The sequence below is a fragment of the Leishmania panamensis genome, assembly GCF_000755165.1.
Source record: "Leishmania panamensis strain MHOM/PA/94/PSC-1 chromosome 35 sequence".
Lineage (NCBI taxonomy): Eukaryota > Euglenozoa > Kinetoplastea > Trypanosomatida > Trypanosomatidae > Leishmania > Leishmania panamensis.
In genome coordinates this window covers 1,408,246-1,422,871 of record NC_025882.1, presented here as the reverse complement: position 1 = coordinate 1,422,871, position 14,626 = coordinate 1,408,246, and the positions used below count along the sequence as shown (strand labels likewise).

General features: G+C 55.2%; 4 protein-coding genes across 4 annotated transcripts, besides 1 other annotated feature; all 4 read right to left on the bottom strand.

Annotated features, from left to right (window-relative positions):
• Positions 1 to 742: 742 nt before the first annotated feature.
• Positions 743 to 1,420, bottom strand: LPMP_353950 (snf7-like protein, putative; the record flags this gene model as incomplete). Its single annotated transcript, XM_010705028.1, has 1 exon — positions 743 to 1,420. One exon carries the CDS (start codon positions 1,418 to 1,420, stop codon positions 743 to 745), a length of 678 nt encoding a protein of 225 aa, XP_010703330.1.
• Positions 1,421 to 3,545: 2,125 nt separating this feature from the next.
• Positions 3,546 to 5,429, bottom strand: LPMP_353940 (glycyl tRNA synthetase, putative; the record flags this gene model as incomplete). Its single annotated transcript, XM_010705027.1, has 1 exon — positions 3,546 to 5,429. One exon carries the CDS (start codon positions 5,427 to 5,429, stop codon positions 3,546 to 3,548), a length of 1,884 nt encoding a protein of 627 aa, XP_010703329.1.
• Positions 5,430 to 9,760: 4,331 nt separating this feature from the next.
• LPMP_353930 (hypothetical protein) lies at positions 9,761 to 10,696 on the bottom strand (the record flags this gene model as incomplete). Its single annotated transcript, XM_010705026.1, has 1 exon — positions 9,761 to 10,696. One exon carries the CDS (start codon positions 10,694 to 10,696, stop codon positions 9,761 to 9,763), a length of 936 nt encoding a protein of 311 aa, XP_010703328.1.
• A 1,577-nt stretch (positions 10,697 to 12,273) lies between these two features.
• Positions 12,274 to 12,666, bottom strand: LPMP_353920 (hypothetical protein; the record flags this gene model as incomplete). Its single annotated transcript, XM_010705025.1, has 1 exon — positions 12,274 to 12,666. One exon carries the CDS (start codon positions 12,664 to 12,666, stop codon positions 12,274 to 12,276), a length of 393 nt encoding a protein of 130 aa, XP_010703327.1.
• Positions 12,667 to 13,815: 1,149 nt separating this feature from the next.
• Positions 13,816 to 14,351: a repeat region.
• Between the last annotated feature and the right edge of the window lie 275 nt (positions 14,352 to 14,626).

Sequence of the window (14,626 nt, the reverse complement as noted above, 5' to 3'; positions counted from 1 at the left end):
AACCGAAAAAAAAATTCGGGAAAAGACAGACAAAGAGCGTGCAAAAAAAAAAAAAGAAAAGAGGAAAGAACAACAGAGAACGTTGTGCTGACAGGCCAGGAAGCAAAAGGCGAAGCTCAAGAGCGAAAGAGACAAATTAAAAGAACGTGAAAGGCGCAAGCGCGCACCCACACAAAGCAGCAGTACGACGAAGCAAAGGAGAGGTAGAGAGCGCGCGAGGAAAAAAAATTGTCCAAACGGCGGGGCAATGACATCAATGTGGAACAAAAACGACACACTCGAAGAGACGCACACACACACACACACACACACACACACACGGAGAGACGCACGGACAGAGAGACACACGCGTACACGAATTCCACGCAGAACGCACACCAAGTTGACACACTGTTCAAAGATCAGCGAAGGGAAGAGGAGGGAGTAAAGGAGAAAGCGTAAAGGGAAAAGAAAGCACCAGGTAAGCGACGCAGGTCATGCTTTCTGTCAGAGAAACCAGGAGTGTGTCGGCACTCAGTAAAGGTAAGCGAGACAGGATCAGGAGGGCAACGGCGTTGCTGAGGTGCAGCGAGAAGACGACGGCGAGAAAGAGAAGCATCGAACGATGTGGGCTGGTACCTGGGTGAGGGGCACGGCGTACCCCCAGCCCCGTGTGTCCAGCTCCTCTTGCCAAACTCCTCTGTGTTGCAGGCATCGCGCGTCATTCCCTCGCCCTCGCTCTCTCCCCTTCCTAGCGAGCCTTTTAGGCGAGCTCTGCCTCGAGAGCCGCAAGGGCGTCCTCATCCTCCTGCGTCTTGGTTTTAACAGGCTTCGCCGGGAGCTTCTGATTCGGCACAGCGGGCATCTCAGGCAGCTTCGTGTCGACCGCTGGGACCTCCCCGAGGTTCATCCCGTCCAGCTCCATCTCCAGCTCATTCATTAGCTCATCCTCGTCAACGAGGTTGGTGTCTAACGGCTGGCGGAGAGCCTCGCTCACCTGGTTCGCCTTGTCCATCTCCTCCATCAAGTCATCCATATTGTCCTCGATCTTGTCGGCGTTCATCTTCTTGTTGGAACGTTTCAGCTCCTCCTTGGCGCGAATCTGTGCCCGCAGCACCTCGTGGTTCATACTTTGATTCTGCACTGTGAACTTGAGCGTCTCTAAGTTCTGCTTCTGTGCACCGATGTTCACCAGCTGCTCTTCGTACATCTTCTTCCGCTTCATGCACTGCAGGGCGCCCTGGGTGTTCTTCTTGGCATACAGCTGCTTCGCCTTGGTCAGTTCGCCCTCTATACGTTTTTCCAGAGCTGCCTCACGCTTCTCCAGGAGCTCAATGGCCGCGTCCATGTCTTCCATCGTCTTCGCAGTGTTCTTATCGCCGCCGAGATTTCCGCGGCTCGGCTGCACCTGCTTCTCCTTACCAAAGAGGCGATTGAACATTATTGCCAGCAGCGCTGCTCGCTTGCTGGGGCGTGCTTCTCTGAAATGCTTGAGGGGAGGCGAGATTGATCCGACGCGACTGTATACGGGCGTATGGGTCTCTGTATGCACAAGTTCAGCACCCAACTTTCAGCAATCGACGTGTTCGTTCACGTTGGCGAGACGCGGCACACAGAACCGGGAAAAGGGGGGAAAAGCTCCACGCGAGGCTGCCTCACTGGCGCAGTAACATGCAGACTGAAATGAAACCCGCTCTCAATATAGTTGGGTATACGCGCGCAGAGACAGAGAGAGAAGCGTACGCTAACGCCCGAAGAGCAGCAGCGGGAAGAGCGACGTACAGTAAAGACACTCAGAATGTGCAACTCGACACAGAGGGTAGAGATGAAAGAAGAAGAGACGGCGGTAATTTGCCACTTTGGCAAAGGCGCGTGTGTACAGCAAACACGAAACACGACTGCTTTCGATTGTGTGTATCAACAATATGGTAACCGAGTAGTGTGTATGTGTGCCAGACATGAGTCAGTAGAGACAGAAGTTGTGAGGATCGCAGGGAAGAAACAGGCGGACGAGGTGGTTGGGTGAATGTGGCAAAGATGGCGGAAGGAGAAAGGAGCGAGAAAAGGCGCGGACGCGAGAAGGGGTTACAGGAAAAAAAAGGGCATTCTGACTCATATACATCCACATGGTTGCAGATATCTTCCCCAATGTCTCCACTCTTCTTATCCCTGATTCCCGATGCGTCTGCTGCATGCGCGATCACGTCGTTCTACTCGCAGGGTGAAGCAGCTGCAGTGGCCGCGACGGGGCACATCTTCCATTGCCAAAAGCAGCAGCACCCTCAGCAGCCCTTGCGCGTGGGATGGCGAAGCAGAGGCCGCTTGCGCTACATCAGAGTGCGCGACTTATCCAGTTGTTTGCTAATCGCATTCGGTTTCTTCACTTTGCTCCTGTCGCTCTTGTTGTCTCTCCTGCATGGCGCATTGCCATCTTTGTGACGAACAGCCGCGTTTATGCGTTCGCGGACGTCAAATCGAGAGAGAGAACGAGCTGCAGCGTCGGAGGGGCAGTCGAGGGGGGGGGCGTCGAGATGGTGCGCGGGTGAATGAAGCAGAAAGAGAAGCGTGGCCGAACGCAAAGGCAACGAACGCAGCGCTAACAGCCACACACAAAGATAAGGTGCTCCACCCACGACGGTTTTCCCACCCCGTCTGTGCGTTGCGCGTCAGTCGCTTTCTTACTCTTTACACCCTCTCTGTTACAGCGCCTCACACCGATGCACAGTGTTCTGATTTTTGCTGTCCGAGAAGCAGCAGCACCCAGCAAGGCAGCCGCTTTCGAGTTGCACTGGTCATCCCTCTCTCGTATTCATTGCTGCTGCAGTGGTCGTTTGGTGGCGCTCGTTCAAGGAGCAAGCTATGGACGCAGACACACAGCTATGAGAGAGAGAGAAAGGGGGTGTATCACCGCAAAGGCGAATGCCCAGAAACAACACCGAGAGAAAAAGAGGAGAGGGATTGAGGCGTAGAGATACATCAGGTAAGAAGAGTCACCTGAGAGGCGTGCATGCCGCTCCAGCCTTTCATTGCCCATCAGGACCCCCGGTCACACCCCATATGAAAAGAGAATCAATCCGAAAAGAAAAAAGGGAGGCTCTGTCTGTGCAGAGTTCCTCAGTTTTATGCGTTATTTGATGCAGACGTACGTAGGTGTGCTTCAACACTCATGTGTTGTACCGATGGTGCTTGCTTCCCGAGTGGGTCAGTGTGTGTGTGTGTGTGTGTGTGGATGTCCGTCTGTTCACCCCCCCCCCTCCCTCTCTCGTCCTTTGCACTCATCGCCGATGTACACACGGAATGCACGTGCACAAGACAGGGCGCACACGATAGAAGAGAGACACAAAAGCGCGCACAACCGCCAAAGCAGCCAAAGTGCAGCCGGCGTCCCTCCCCCCTCTCCCCTTGGCTCGAGCCACCACTGCTTCCAAAGGCAAAGAACCAGAATTCAAGCGGCAAAGGGTGAAAGAGGAGAGCAAAAGAGACGAAGAGGCGTGATGGTCCCGGCATCAAACGGCGACAATGAACACACACACACACACGAACGCGACCCCGTACAGGGGCCTGGTCTACTTCTCCACCGCAGCAGTCTGAGCGGGGTACTTGGCCTTCACGCACTCCCATGTGATGGGCTGGAGAGGGTTGCACAGCTCCATCACAACCGACGTCACCTCCGACCGGGGTACACGCACCTGCGAAGCCGTGTCGCGTTCGCGCAGCGTCACGCTACCGTCCCCCTCGAAGTCGCATGTGATGGCAAACGGGATGCCGAGCTCATCCACGCGGGCATACTTCTTGCCGATCGTAACACTGCTGTCATCGACGCGGACGGAGATGCCTCGCATGACGAGCTCCTGGCGAATCTCCGAGATGATGGCAAGCAGGTCCGGCTTCACCATGAGCGGTAGCAGGGCCACCTTCTGCGGCGCCAGCAGCGGGCTAAAACTGAAGACAGCGCGCTTGTCGTTCTTTCCACCATCGTCACGGCGCACCCAGTAGCTCTGCTCCAGTAAGCAGTACAGGATGCGGCCGATGCCAAAGGACGGCTCGATCACGCTCGGGGTGTAGCTGTAGCCCGTCACCCTCACATCCTTCTCCTCGAACGATACCATCTGCGCCGTGATTAAGACCTCTTCGCCAGAGGGAAGAGCGATAGTGGCCGGCTGACCAGCCGCGTGGGCGGCGCGGACAGCCTCGCACGCTTCCGCTGGGGCGGTGTTGAGGTACTCCATAACCTCGCCAGCCCTTTTGCCGAACGTTTTGCCGATTAGGCCCTTCGTCAGCTGGCGTAGAAGCTGGCGCTCTATGCGCGGCTCGTCGTACTCCTCACGCGCACACAGGTCCTTCTTCGACGCGTTGCTGTGCTGCGTCAAATCATACGCGGAGCGGTCCGCAATGCCGACGCACTCGATCCAGCCGTATGAGGTGAGAAGCTCCGCGTCCCAGCAATCCTGAGCGTAGTGTGCCATCTCCGTTGACTGGTGCTGACGGAAGCGATAGAAGCGGACGCCGACAGACTCGAGGAAGAGCGCGACGCGTCCTATGAAGTAACCGAGAGTCTGGTTGTCGATCACTTTTGCGTCGACGGCCTCGCCGATCTTCATGCGGATGGGGTCCTCGTTGTTTGCCTGGAGGTTGCGCGGCCACGCCCAGATCTCGACATCGCGGACGCTGTTGAACTTCTCGTGCGTCTTGTTGTTCGGGTTGACAAAGTGCTCAATCTCCGCCAGCGTGAACTCGCGAACACGAATAAGCGCCGAACGCGGCGCGATCTCGTTACGGAAGGCAGTTCCAATGCACGCACCGGCGAAGGGCATGCGCTGGGCATTGCCCGAGTCCATCAGGCGCTTGAAATTTAGGATGATGCCCTGAGCCAGCTCGGGGCGCAGGTAGCCGAGGCGGTCCCCCTCCGGCCCGATGTGAGTGGCGAACATGAGGTTGAAGGGGAAAGGATCGCTGAAGGTGTTTCCCTTGGGCGACTTGATGGCGTGCCTCTCCACGACTGCTTTGATCTGGGCTGGGTTCATGCCGGCGGCGTCGTGCAGCAGGTGCAGAAACTCGTCCTTCTGCTCTGCCGTTATGCCGTCCTTCGCGATCTGCGCCTCGCTCCACTCTTCAAGAAACTTGTCAGCGCGGATGCACTCACCTGTGACGGTGTCGCGCACCATGACGTCGTTGAAGCGTGTGACGTGACCGGATGCCTTGAACACTTCCTCCGGCGTAAGGCAGGTTGTGTCCACCTCACACATGCTCTCCTCGAGCACAAAGTGCTGACGCCAAAAATGAAGCATGTTGCTCTTCATAGCGCACATGGTGGGGCCGAGGTCGTAGAGGCCAGCCGTTCCGCCATAGGGGTCAAAGGCGAGGCCGTAGAAGAATCGACGGCGGCATGTGTCTTCGAACTCGCTGCGTACGAAGCCCTCCAGCTTCGCCGGCAGAGACGCCGCGGACATGATGTGTTGGCGAAAGAGCTTCGTGATTGCAAACAGGAGTCAGTGTGAAAAAGAAGCGGATGGTGAATCAGCAGATCTACCGCGTAGAATGGGGTATGCACGTGCTTGGATAGGGACTTGCTCTACGGTGCGCTCAACGTCGTTAAGAAGGGAAAAAAGTGAGGAAGGTGTGACGATGAGAGTGTGCTGCCTCAAGGTACTGCAAGGATGGGTGCGGGCGAAGCAGGCAGAGCAAGGGGGAGAGGGAAGAGAAAGAAACAAGGTGGAGAGAGGGAGATCGGCAAATACTGCGCCTCGGTGTGGAGCTCTACTGCAGGTAGGCGCACCAAGCAAAGACTTACTGCTGTCAGAGTGAAGCAGGGTTCTCCCTCCTTCTCCGCACACACGCGCATATCCAGATGAGGGGCGGTGTGCTCTGCCTCTCCCCCAAGCGCCGCCTGCGCGTAGGCTACTCGTGCGGCGTGCCGCTGCTGCTCCATCATCTACCTTCTCACTGACTCCAGCTGCTGCCGCAGCTGTTACGCCTCCTGCCCCCCGTGCACCACATCGGCCAAGGTGTGTTGCTCCTCCCCTTCATAGGCATCGTGCTCGACTGCACGGGAGTCACAGTACTCCCGCTGCTCGACGAGCTGATCCGCCCCTTCCTGGTATGCCGCCTCGGCCTCCCTCAGCTGACCCTGTAGCACCTCGTGCTCCTCAGCGGGTGTGCTTTCTTCTTGTTGAGTGTGCTTGGGTTAGGCGGCCATCTCGTCGCACAGCTCCTGTCGCCGCCCCTGTGCATTGAGGAAAAGCTGTTAAACGCGCTGAACAAGGGTCTCTCGTCGCTTTCGCACTTGTTGAAGATCCGCGTCCTCTTGCGGCGTTGGCGGCGAAGCTGTAAGTTTCGATGAGGTGGTCGAGTGTTTGGTAAGTGGGGAGGCGCCGTTGGCTGGGGCACCGGCAGCCGACGTATTTCCTGACCAGGCCCGCCTGGAGCGCTGCTGTCTTGCCTCCTCGCCGCCTCCCTTCGCTCATTCTTCTCATCTGCTAGCACAGCAATACTAGCATGGGATCGCTGATGTAGCGAGGTGAACCAGTAGTGCGCCGGTGCTCGCACCGCATTCGCGGCCTGAATCGGCGTAGCCGTCAGCGCAGGTCGCCGTGGCAGCGGGGGATACAGCACCGACTCGCTACGGCTCTCGATAGTCCTTACTCGACTCTGCGAGGCACCTTGCGGCGGCGTCAAAGTCTGTACGATGTCGTGCACCCAGTAACCTCCTACCGCCATTCATCACCTACCCTCGCCGGAAATACGAAACTGTACTTCAAAGTTGCACAGAGACGGCAGAGACATAGCAGGGCTGTAGCCCCCGCGTCAGTACAGCGATATGGAGTCTCGACAATACAAGGAAAAGAGGCTGGGATGCAGCGAAGGTTGAGTGATTACAGTGGCGCCAAAGAAGATGCGCCGCTGCCGCGTGTCTCGCTGCAACGGATTGCGGTCGTCACCGCAGACGCGTTCACCGTGCCGCGGCTCGGAGAAGTAACAGAGGTTCCCCAGCAGCAGCGGCGAAGATGGGAAGGGGCATGTGCCGACAGCATCCGAGACATCCTAGGATGACACAAGTGGTAACACAGTCCATCGCGGGGCGGAGGGGGTGCGACTGTCACCCAATACCATCATCATCGGGGAGAGGGTCCTCTGTCCCTTCCCCCCTCTGTGGCAGAGGATGGCGGCGGTAGGACGGACGCTCGTACGCGGCAGACCTCGCCAGTGGGGTGTGACTAGAGCGAAAGAAGAATAATAAAAAACTGCGATGCGGACGACGCCGGTGGTGGTTCTGCAGCAGAGTACGAGTTTGGTCGATTCATGATGCAGGTCAATGGGGTAGTTGGAGGAGAAAGGGTGTGTGATGATGCACTGTGATTCTAGCCGGTGCCTTCTTGAGCGCCTTGTAGGGAGTCGGTAATCTCCTCTGAAGGCGGAAAGGGAAGCTCATAAGTCCAACTAGAGTTGACACGCTCACAGGTGCTCCTGCAGGCAGCGTGCATGCACCATCCAGCTTATTTTTTTGTTGGGGATCTCTCGAGAAACCCGGCCACATACTTCACAAGGGCCCGGTTAGAGGAGACAAAGGAAAGTGGGGAGTTGCATAACGCACAAGTCGCATGTGAAAGGCCTTATATCCGTGGACAGGTAGACAAGTGTTCATCATGAGAGGGCTGAGCCCCTTTATGTCGCTGATAGAGGGCAAGACGGAGAAGGAAAGAGAATCGCCACCGTACGGACGAGGAGATAAGAGAGAGCAATTGTGTGGCCAAAGTCACCGCGCTTTTACCTCGCATCCAGCGTCTTCCATTTCCGAAGAAAGTCGCACCAATAACAACAACAACAGTAAAAACAGCGTGAGTCGTACACGTTAGCCGCGATAGGCCTGCATAGCCTTCTTGTGAGTACGAAGGGCTGCTATGTCGAGCCTCCGTGCCGCTTTTTTTTCTACCTCCTTTTGCTAGTGTTGTTCTCAGCGCTTCTGTTGACGCGTTTTTCTAGGGCGTTAATACACATCCACGCGCAGAGAGAGAAAAAGAGAGAACCCGTCTACAGTTTGCGCATTCTCCCCCATCTACAACACAAAGCAATGTTGGAGGAAGAATGAGGGGAATGCCCGTAGGCACACAGAGGGAGTGGAGGTAGTAGAGTCGCAGACGACCCGAGCAACGGCGGTGGCAGACAAAACACGAAAAAAAAGGAGGAGCTAAAATAAGGCGAAACAGAAGGGTGAAGTGATTAAGAGATGAGATGAGCGCAAGTAGACAAGAGAAACAGGGGGACAGCCGGAAGGACGCAGAAACAGTGACTCGGCCAACATCGAGAGACAAAGACGTGCAAACAAACGAAAAGGAAGATGAAAAAGAGGTATGCAGAAAGGCGAGAGCGTGCGGACGAGCGAGGCCCCAAGTGAGGCGGAAAGGAAATAATGGCGAGGAAGGCGGCAGTAATAATGAAAGCAAAAGAGCCTTGGAAAACACAACAGCAGAGACGCGAGACTCACAAAGAAGCAGAACAAAACATGAGAAAGTAACGCGAGGAGCGAGAGAAAGAGGGGGAAGGCAAGACAACGAAAGGGACAATGGGTGGTGTTAGTTGGCCAAGTCTATCTCGCGCACACGCAAAGGCGATAGAAAAAATGAGTGGTGGGCAGGTGTAGGGGCAGAAAGAGGGAGTAAGAGACACGACAGCATACATCTGGCACTCCCTCTCCCCTCTCTGCCCTTTCCCCAAATGGTGTCTCCGATGAACACAGACGTACACCAAGAGGAAAGAGAAGGAGAGAGCTCTTAGAGAAATGGAGGAAAGGGATAGCGCCGCAGAAAAAAAAAAACATCCCGCCGTCTTTTCGCTCTTCTAAGAGAGGGGAGGGGAAGCCCGCACAAACGCAGCAGCAGATTCTCTGTTTGTGGGCACCAACAGAAGAGAGGCAGCAGCAGCAGCAAACCCCCCGTGCCCCCCCCCTCCCTCCCTTCTCTTCTCTTCGGCCCGCTTTCTGAGCTTGTCAAAAATGATTGAGAGAGTGATGGTGGAAAGCACTTAAAAGACACGCATCAGAGGCAGCACTACGCCACCCGTTTCGATTGCTCTATGTTGTTAGCCAACATTCAGTCAAAAAGTGGACTACACATACAACCTTGGCACACAAACGCGAGGAGGGAAAAAAAAAATTGAAGTCCGCCGGAAGTCACACACATTGCGCGGAGGTGAATCGACAGTGGCGAGACCTGCGGCCAGATCAAGCAGCAGCAACAACAAAGGCAAAAGGAGAAGAAAAAAAACGACAAAAAATCAGCCGCGCTATGACTCTGAAATGGTTCGCCTCCGCCGAAGCCACAAATATGTGTGAGGGTGACGGCACAGGCAAAAAAAAAAGAAAGAAAACAAAAGAAGCAAAAAGCCTCGAAAATCGTCAAGCTCCATAAGCAGAAAAACTGAGCGACTGCACACGTGCGCAAGCATCCATGAAGAGGTCGGGCGTGGGTGCGGGTGGCAGAAAAAAAAAAAGCGCGCCTCTCGCTCGTTCATTTGTGCGACGTGCTCTTTGTTTTTTTTTATTTTCATTTTTTGTCGGCATGGGTGTCGCGCTTCTCCCCTTTCGTCTCCGTTTAGCATGTCTTTTCTGGGCGCCAAATATACTACATTACAAGAACGAGGAGACAACATACAGCGAAGTCTGCAGTCCCATGCAAGCAAGATCACTTCTGCGCCATCACCGTCATTACGATCACCGTCCTGTACGCGAAACACAGTGTCGGGCGTGCCTTATGAGGGCAGGCACAGAGCAAGCAGCGCTTTTACCTCAGTCAAATGCCACAATTGTGTCGCGAATCTCGCTTAAGCATACTGGGCACGTCGTTCGCCTCCGGGCACAGGTGTAGCACAGCACGCGGTGCCCACATGGGGCACACACCACCAGCTGACTATATGTGTTGCCGCACTCCAAGCAAACGTGCGAGTGCGAGTTTGCCGGGATTCGGGTCAGCTCGGCCGTTGTGGGTAGCACAGCGGCAGGCGGTGGGGAAACACCCGATACGGGCGGGCTCCTGCTCAGCGCCGTCTTGACGCTACATTGCTGCGCAGCCAAACACTCAGCATCGTCTACGGGCACGCCTATGGCCACGGCCTCCGCCTCAGCGGTGGCAGCGGCCTCTTCGGCCTCGCGCCGCATCTGACGCTGCCGCAGGCCGCAAACTTCACGATGTCCATCAAAGAGTGTGGGTGCAATGAGCTCGTGACAATGCTTGCACTCGTACTGTGCTGTCACGTTTGGGGAAACCTGGCAGAGCCCCTCGCGCGGCTGCCTACAAAGGGGACACTGATCGAGGGACTTAGTGCACTCCTGGCAGCAGCTGATGTGCCCGCATGGCAGAAAAGCGTAGCAGCGAGGCTGATCCATGCATACCACGCACAGCTCCTTGTCTCCTGTGGCTCCCTCGTCGTGAAACTTCGACGATGATGGCTGAATGTTCGCCTCGGAGAGGAGCGCAGCATTCTTGGCTAAGATGGCACGGAGATGATTTGTGCGGCATGCCTCCTGGTGGCCGTCGAAGAGGATTGGGTCGACATCAGCGCCGCACATGTCGCAGATATATCTGGTTTTAGTCGCATCCTTTGCCCGATGGAACACATTTTGCTCGAAGGAGCGATGTTCAACAGAGCTCGGCCGTCTCTGCAGCGATGGAGGAGCTTGCCGGGTGGCCCTAAAATCCGAGAGGTAACAACAGCAGCACCCCATTCTCTTTTGCTCCACTCTCGCAGCGAGTCAAGGATGGAGAGAAGACACACACACAAACGAACGAACAAAACACCCGCCAGAGAAGATGTTCAGCAGGGAAACAAAAGGAGAAGGGTGCGGATAGAGGACAAGAACGACTCTGCCAGGAGAAAACAAAAGAAGAACGCTTAGTGAAAGAAAAAAAAAAGCGCCAATGAGCGGAAGTTTCAGGCAGCAATAAGAGGTCTGTGGGGCTTTGTGAATGGGAGGGGGTGAAAGGAAGTGAAACTGCGCCGCAAGGTCGTGAAGGGACCGCGGAGACAAGATGGAGCACAACACCCTGAATGGTCACAAAGAGAGGTACTGAAACGCGCGAACAAAATAGAGAGGCGGGAAAAGGAAGGCACTCCTGCCCACAGTTCTATGGGTGCTAGAGAGGGGGGGGGAGCAGACTCCGAGAGTCGCAGCAGGAGAAAAAAAAGACAAAAAAGTGAAGGGCAAATTAAATGATGGTGAACAGTAGTCACTGAGCAGTTAAAGCGCAAGAGAAGAGAGCAGAGAGAAGAGGATTGGCTGCTGCGGGTAGTGGTGAATCGAAAGAAATCAAGATAGGGCCGACAGAATCATAAGCAAAAGAAAGGGCGTGTTGAGAGGAGAGGAGTGAATGCGGAGGAGAAGGGTGGCATATAGAGATGAGCAGGTGAGATACACTCGCTTGACAACTGTTCGAGTAACGAGAAAGTTTAGCAGCAGACAACTTCGACGTTTGTTGATCTTGATCCATGAAAAACAGGGCCGAGGGGACCACCAGGAGAGCTCCTCTGTATATAGGAGCGCACCGGCAGTGACAGCCTCGACCAACTTTAAACCATCACAGTGAAAAGGAGCGCATGAGGCGCAAGCCAAAAGCCAGTGTTGCAGGAAAGGTTGGAAGGAAGGGGTGGGTAAAAGTGTGTCACATGAGCCGGCGTAGAAACCATTATGATGAAGCGCGAAATATAAAAAAAACGAGCAAACAAGGGAAGTGAAAGTGCGTATAAATGGCAAGTAAGGATGAAGGAAAGTTGCAGGAAGAGTATTTTCCTTGAGTGAAGAGCCGGCTTTTGCTGGCGCAAAACCACCCAGTGGCGCGACAGTGAAGCGCTAATAGGCCCCTTTATCCTCCCTTCTGGTGTCCGCCCGTTGCGAGGATGACGGAGGAGCAGAAAGATGTGGCTCACTTTGTAAAACGCCTCTGTTGCGCTCGCGTCGGATCTTTTTTTCCTTCGTTGGCACACCACCCTTGAGTCAAACTGAAAACCACTGAGAATGACAGAGAAAAACGGTAAAGGGGCATTGATAGCGGTACACGAGAAGAACGCACCACAGAAAGGGCACTCGAGAGGGTCATCAAGGGGGGGGGGGGGGGGCTGAAGGGTTCGTAGAGAAGCGGGTGAGCGGGCTGCCTTGGAGGCTAGCAGCAACTGCCAAGCACTAACGCAAGACCGTCTACTGAGATCCTCTCTTCTTCTTTCCCAAGCTCTCGTTCCACTGCTAACCACCCTTCTTTCACGCTTTGCGCGGCCCTGCAGCAGCACATCAAGGCAGAGCAGAATTTTCTACGCAGCAGCCTGCCTTTCCCAGCCACCGCTCGCCTCTAACACCTCCTGCACGTCCTTCTGAACCATCTCCAGCAGCTGGCGCAACTTATTCACCTTGGTGACCATTTCAGCAACGCGTTGCTGCATTTGCATCTCCGCAGCCTTGCAGCCCTCCGCGTCGTGAAGCTCGGACGCCATCTGGTAGGCCATCAGTAACTTCAACTCCACTGCATCCGCATTATAGCGAACGCTGTTGACACGGGCCGAGGTGGAAGGCCCTGAGGCTACCGCTTGCGTCAGGAACTGCTTCTCCTTCAGCAGCATCGCATTTTCGCAGCGCAGTTGGTGAAGAGTAGCGGGGGATGGGGATGACGAGGGCCCTCGACTCTGCGACAGCGAAGCTGTCGACATTCTTTTTTTTTTTTCAAGTGGTAGCAAAAGAGAGTAAAGAGGAAATACTGGAATGTAGAGCAAAGGTAAGAAGAGAGCCGAAGGTGCAGGTGCGAATCCCTTCGTCTCTGTCCATGACCGTGTGTATGGCTGTGCTGCTGTGGGGTAGAGAGCACTGAGAGGCGAGTGCGCAGGTAGTAGATGTGCGTTAGTTGTGGCGAGCAGGGAAGAGCGAGAAGCAACGAATAAGATGATAATAAAATGACGCAATAGCGAGGAGAAGAGAGAAGACCCAGGGCACAGATGTGCGTGCGAGTTGAGAACTTAAGCAAGATGGGGCCCACCCACGTATACGTCAAATAGCGTGAGTAGGCGCAGAGAACAGAGCAAATCAGGTGCTACCTCGGGATTCAGAACCTGCACGCTCACCGCTTGCTCATGTCACTCCCCTCCCCTTAATGTCCCTGGGGAAGGGGGCCTATAAATTTACGTGGCAGAACATGTCTTTCCCGTCTTTCTCCTTCTCAAATAAACTTCGTTTGCCTCTCTTCCAGCTACCACTCTCATCCTTCACTGAACGAAAGCCGGCGCCTCCCATCATGCTGTCTCCCTCTCCTCTGTCTGTGCCGCTTCCTCAGTGCTCCATAATACACCTCTAAGTTAATCGACTCCATCCAAAATGTCCTGCACTGTCCCTCTTTTTCCTGCCCCGCGGCGTGATGGTCAACTGCTACAGCTCAGTACAAGCTGCCTCCATTCATATACAGTAGAGAAACAAGAGCGAGGCGAGAATTGCTTTATAGGCGAACAGCCATGGGGGTGACGCACGGCACGCGACGGCAAAGGCAAAGGAAGAAGAACAACAAACAAGGCGTTTCATCGAGGCGGCGTGGTACACCACATAACATCAAACTCGCATCGGCATGCGTTGGGGAGGAAGAAGAACAGGGTGGAGGGAGGAAAAGGTGTCTGGAGAGGGTGAGAGTAGACCGAAAGAATAAATCACATACCAACTTAAAGTTGCCCTACAATCGTTCAAGGAGGAGCCCGGGCGCCCTCGAGGGGTACGGGTGGCGAGTAAAGGGGTCCCGATATGAAAAGCTACAGGGAAAAAAGGCCGAATAAGAAACACAGAAGACACGTAACCGCACTTTACGATACCAAAGACAATTTTCTCCTCCAACATGCCCATTCTTTGCGATTAGAGCATGAGTGAAACTCCACGCTGCCTCGGCCTGCCACAGACCCGTTGCGTGCTGCGAACCAGCCGTAGAGACGTTACAACAACACCGAGACAGCCATCCGGGCGCGGGTCCTGTCTCACACCCTGCCCGCCCACCCTCGCCCCGCAGGCCGCCCCGCAGCTGCTCCCACGATGCCGGTCACCACCTGGTGCATCTATCGAGGTGGCTCGGGCTCCCTACACCAGTGGGCCGCGAGGGCCGCGTGAGGTACGCTCGGGTGACGTGGACAGTGCTCATCACGTGGCTGGTGCAGACGTGCACTGTCGCAGCTCGTTCCAATGCAACGCCATCCAGGACCCGACCGCCAATATCAGTAGCGACGCACCGCTCTGGCTTCCCTGCGTAGTCTGTGCTTGACCCTGTCACCGCCTGAGGTGGTTCGGCATTGGCAAGGATAGGGACTGCGTGGCTTACTCAGAGAGAGTGGGGGTACTGGGGTGGTGAGATGCCACGCGCTGAGGTATCTACTGAGAGGGAAACACAAATCAAGAAAAAAGCCGCAGCAGCGACACCACTCTGAGGTTTAGGGAGAAAAAGCTAAGGATAAGCAAGTGCACAAGCACACCTACATGGTGGGTATATGCGGAAAGTGAAGACTAACTGTGGGGTACACCTTCTATGTGCAAACGAGGGTACGCGTATGGGTGGCACGAGGCGGAAGATGTGTGCATCTTGGAAGGGTACACTCGCTGGCAACGAAGGGCAGCAATGTTCATTTCCTTCGATAACCGCTGCGA